The sequence below is a fragment of the Octopus bimaculoides genome, chromosome 1, assembly GCF_001194135.2.
Source record: "Octopus bimaculoides isolate UCB-OBI-ISO-001 chromosome 1, ASM119413v2, whole genome shotgun sequence".
Classification (NCBI taxonomy): Eukaryota; Metazoa; Mollusca; class Cephalopoda; order Octopoda; family Octopodidae; genus Octopus; species Octopus bimaculoides.
The window spans coordinates 126,833,384-126,837,809 of NC_068981.1; the positions used below are offsets into that span (position 1 = coordinate 126,833,384).

Genomic DNA, 4,426 nt, shown 5'->3' on the forward strand with positions numbered 1-4,426 from the left:
TTTTTTTTGTTACTCTTCATTTTATCTCCATAAAAATAGATTCATGAAAGTAACTAGACGATTTTGCAGATATGCACCCAAGAATACATATATTTATATATTTGTGTATGTATAACATAAATGTCTTTTGATTCGAAAATATTTTGAAAGAACTTGAGATATGAAATCATAAGAAATTTTGAATGTATATAGAAAGGTTGGAATTAAAATCTTCTGTATTTATGTTAGAACAACTAAATTTAAGTGGTACTCGAGTAGCTATATGTTTTCGTATGTGAATTATTGTCAAATAGAGGTATGGATTTTATAGGAACGGCTAAAAGTTCTATAAGTTAAAGTTCCAACACTGGAAATTACCTCCGCGACTAAAATTTTAACCAGCATACGAATGAAACTATCTATTGGATTCATTTAAATGTTTCATTTCTTTATTCTTTCGAATAAATGCGAATAAATGTGTCATTGCTCGTTTTTAATAGGAAGCTTGAGTGACACGGAAGAATATTACATGGTGAGCGCCCATAACACTCTTCGTCGAAGGACTAACAAACAAGAATTGGTAAGTGTTGTCGAATTTTTAAAAGGAAGTTCTTTAGATTAAGTTAGAATAGCTCTCGTTTTGATTATATTTAAATCGATTTTGGTATGTTTCTATAATTTTTATATTTGATAGTCTTTCGATAAATTTTTATGGTGCAAAATATTCGTAAAATCTTTATTTTTATAAAGAACTCTTCATAAATGTAATACTTATTTCAGAAATGGAGCCCATATCTCAGTAGATGGGCAAATTATATTATTCGCTGTGATGAAGAATATCCTGGTCCCAGAAGTGCTTACACTAACTTCGGAAAGTTGTTTACATCAGACCGAGACAAAGATCAAGTAAGTTATATCAACTGTTTTAAATAAGTAATTCGAGTATTATTTTAACAAATGTTGTTTTCAAATGCGCGCGAAAATAACAATTTTACATTTTGTGTGTGCATGTTTTTACTAAATGCATTCTCTATACTTCTTTAACATTTAATTATGAAAGGGCGTGCGTGTAGTACGAACCTTGAGGTACACCTTTGGTAATTTTTCTGGAGCTATGAGTTCTGTTGGTAAACATACGTTGAGTTATGCTAACGTTGGTTGAAAGCTCTTCATCTAGTTATGTGATGTAGAATTTGAATTGTAGATAATGTTTTCAACAACATGGTACAATCGATTCAATTCAAGTTCTCACTAAAAGATGAAGGAAAGTTATAACAACGTTTTACCAGTTTCAATATCACCAATAGCGGTGCAGAAGTTATGGTAAGTTTTTTTTCTTTTTTGTAACATATTGAAAACTTTGTCCGTTAACGTATGGGACTATTTTAGTCTCCAAAAGTGCAAATATACCTGATCCTAGCAGGAATGAGATTGCACGCCTGACATTTTCAAATTTGTGACACCAAATGATTGAGATTAAAGAAACAGTTGGATATAGGTCCTATTTACTGATTGTGTCTTCACATTCACTCACAGACTTACGGGGAACTTTTCGATGTGTAATACGGAGTTGCAGCGAAGTTTACACATTGAATGTTAGGGGGGGTTATAGATTTCAGTTGTAATGATGTTGCCTGTTAAATGGAAGAGCATGACTTAGTAGGAAAAGAACCGTTATAATGACGAGTGCATGCATTTGGTGTGTATGTGTGTGTGTGTGTTTGTGTGTGTGTGTATGTGTGTGTGTGTGTGTTTGTGTGTGTGTGTGCGTGTTTGTGTGTGTCTGTGTGTGTGTGTCTGTGTGTGTGTCTGTGTCTGTGTCTGTTTGTGTGTGTGTGTGTATGTGTCTGTGTCTGTGTTTGTGTGTGTGTGTGTGTGTGTGTGAGTGTTTTAACGTTGTAAGTGTGAGTATGTATATTAAAGATACAGAAGTTAAGCTAATTTCTAGTTAGCTATTTAGTCAAATAGATAATATCTAAACAAATAACTAAAGAGCAATTAGGTAATACTTTAGATTCGTTATATACATCAACGGCAGCAAGTATTTTAGTAAGATATTCATTAAACTATAACTTAGAGCAACATAGTAGAATATAGCTAGCTCGATACAAAGTTTAGAAGAAAATTATGTTAGCATTGCATGTTTGCTCCTAACTATCTTTGCGGGAAAAAAAAGAGTGTTCCTTTGAAACTTATGCTGTGTATTTTAATTCTGCTTGTATTCAATGCATGTTGCTGTATTTTTTTTTTAGGTACTGCGCGTTGGAAATCGCAAATGGTATCGGCGCAACTGCGTGCGTGCTTTTTTATCTCCTGTATAATCTTGTTGGTGACGGTTAATCCAGAAACAAACCAATTACAACTAAATCCTTCAACTTCTTTAATTTGTGCAATTCCTAACCTAACATATCTTCTTAAGAACAACATTAATAATAATGATAACAATAATAATTCTTTGTACTATAAATACAAGGCTTGAAATTTTGAGAGAGGAGTCTAGTCGATTACATCGACCCCAATGCTCAGCTGACACTTATTTTATCGACCACGAAAGGAGGAAAGGCAAAGTCGACCTCGGCGGAATTTAAGCTCAGAGTGTTAAGTCAGGAGACATGCTACTAAGCATACCTCTTTATTTTCAGAGTTTAAGTTACATTGTAATCAAATTTCTATACTATGACTCCGATGTCAATACTCTAATGAGGTTGTAGTCGATTCCCAGAACGAAAGTAGGCCTTATTTTTTTGTCAAAACTCAATGACTAGAATGCAATGGACATTTCTACAGGTGCATATGAATGTCTCTAGAAATATTGTATAATTCAGAATGTGGAATTGTAACAAAAACTCTAAAACTGTGTGACTCGTTCATCAGATATTATCATACTTCATCTGATGCAAAAGGAACAGATGTAGTGTTATGGTATCGCATTTATATGGCTTATTATGTCGCAAGATAATAAACTGATAAAATTACGGTATCATTCCCATGTACTATAGTGCGTTTACCCGAGTACAGAGTGTGATAAGCTCATTGTTATTTTTCGATGAGTCTTTATTTTTAATATAAGATTCATTTTAAAGTAAATGATGTTGTTTTTTAATGATATACACTTCTGAAGACTTATTTTCCACTAAATTCTTAAAACAAGGAATATTTAGTGTTTTACATCTGATACCGAAAATACTGTTATTACATTTTTTGTTAATCATTATAATTCCCACTATTTAACTCTTTTGATGCCAATCCGTCTGAGACTGCCGCCGGTTCTATGATACGTATTTCTTGTTTTAAAGTGGGGAGACCCCTTTCGGTCATGAATGACCATGGGATTGCACCTAGAAAGTTACCCTCCGAGGTACAAGTCCGGGCAAGGTTATTTGTGGAAGGCCAGCAGTCTCCCATGCATATCAGCCTCCCCCCACCACTCCACTCCACTGATGTTATCCAAGGGAAAGGCAAAGGCCAATGCAGCTTGGCACCAGTGATGTCGCAACTCATTTCTACAGTTGAGTTAACTGGAGCAACGTGAAATAAAGTGTCTTGCTCAAGAACACAACACGCAGCCCGGTTCGAACTCACAACCTCATGATCGTAAGCTCGATCTCTAACCACTGAACCATGCGCCTTCATGGTTTTAAAGTAAATCTACATTAAAACCCTCCATCAAAAGTTCATGATAATTTGTTCCAAACAAAAGCTTAATATAGCAAACTTATTTTACCAAAATTTTCATTATTTTCAAAATTAATTGAAACAAAGCATTGTTTTTCAACAGAGATATGGTAACAAAGGGGTGCGATTTTTGTCAGCGCGAGTCTATTCAATAATATGCAAAGAATTATGTATATTAGTAAAATGTTTAAACAAACGAGTGTCTTTTCGAACAAAATCTTACAGATGAGTGGAATAAAGAGCATGAGGTGAAATGTTTGATATTTCTTCTTGGAACAAAACGGATATCTCAATTTGATACAGCATCGTCCAGCTAGACAGTTTTTTTTTTCCGATATGGTATAACAGACAAATAATACGTTTCATACAACGAGCACAAATTTTTTCTTAAATTCTAATGATACCGTTTCAATTAAACGCTAAAGATAATTAAACATGCAGGCTAAGAATTGCATAAATACATGATACGACAAATGCATTTGTTGCACAACTACAGATGCATTTGGCGCACATTTACAGATACATTTCGCGCGCAATTACAGATGCATTTAGCGCCCGCTTACAAATGCATTTGGCATTTGGCGCGCAAACTTTTCCCGCTTCCCTTTCATCCTGTAGGTTAGAATTCTTAATATTCCTTTTACTGCTTTCCGACCTTTAAACTGATAGCTGAAACACCCTCTTTATTTCTGAAAAGGAGTTTTATTACTATTAAACACTTCCTGTGTGTGTGTGTGTGTGTGTGTGTGTGTGTGTGTGTGTGTGTGTGTGT

The 4,426-nt window shown here is 34.3% G+C and overlaps 1 protein-coding gene across 2 annotated transcripts in view; it reads left to right on the forward strand.

Moving 5' to 3' along the window:
* The first annotated feature begins 451 nt into the window (after positions 1-451).
* The window catches only part of LOC106882199 (uncharacterized), a 9,625-nt gene continuing 5,650 nt past the window's right edge, over positions 452-4,426 (forward strand). Inside the window, exons 1-3 of one of the 2 annotated variants that reach the window (XM_014932792.2) lie at positions 452-559; positions 760-885; positions 2,232-2,273. In XM_014932792.2, coding sequence (XP_014788278.2) covers positions 455-559; positions 760-885; positions 2,232-2,273 — 273 coding nt within the window. In that variant the 5' untranslated portion in view covers positions 452-454. The remainder of the gene's footprint in view (positions 560-759; positions 886-2,231; positions 2,274-4,426) is intronic. The other variant, XM_014932793.2, reaches the window with a different exon arrangement.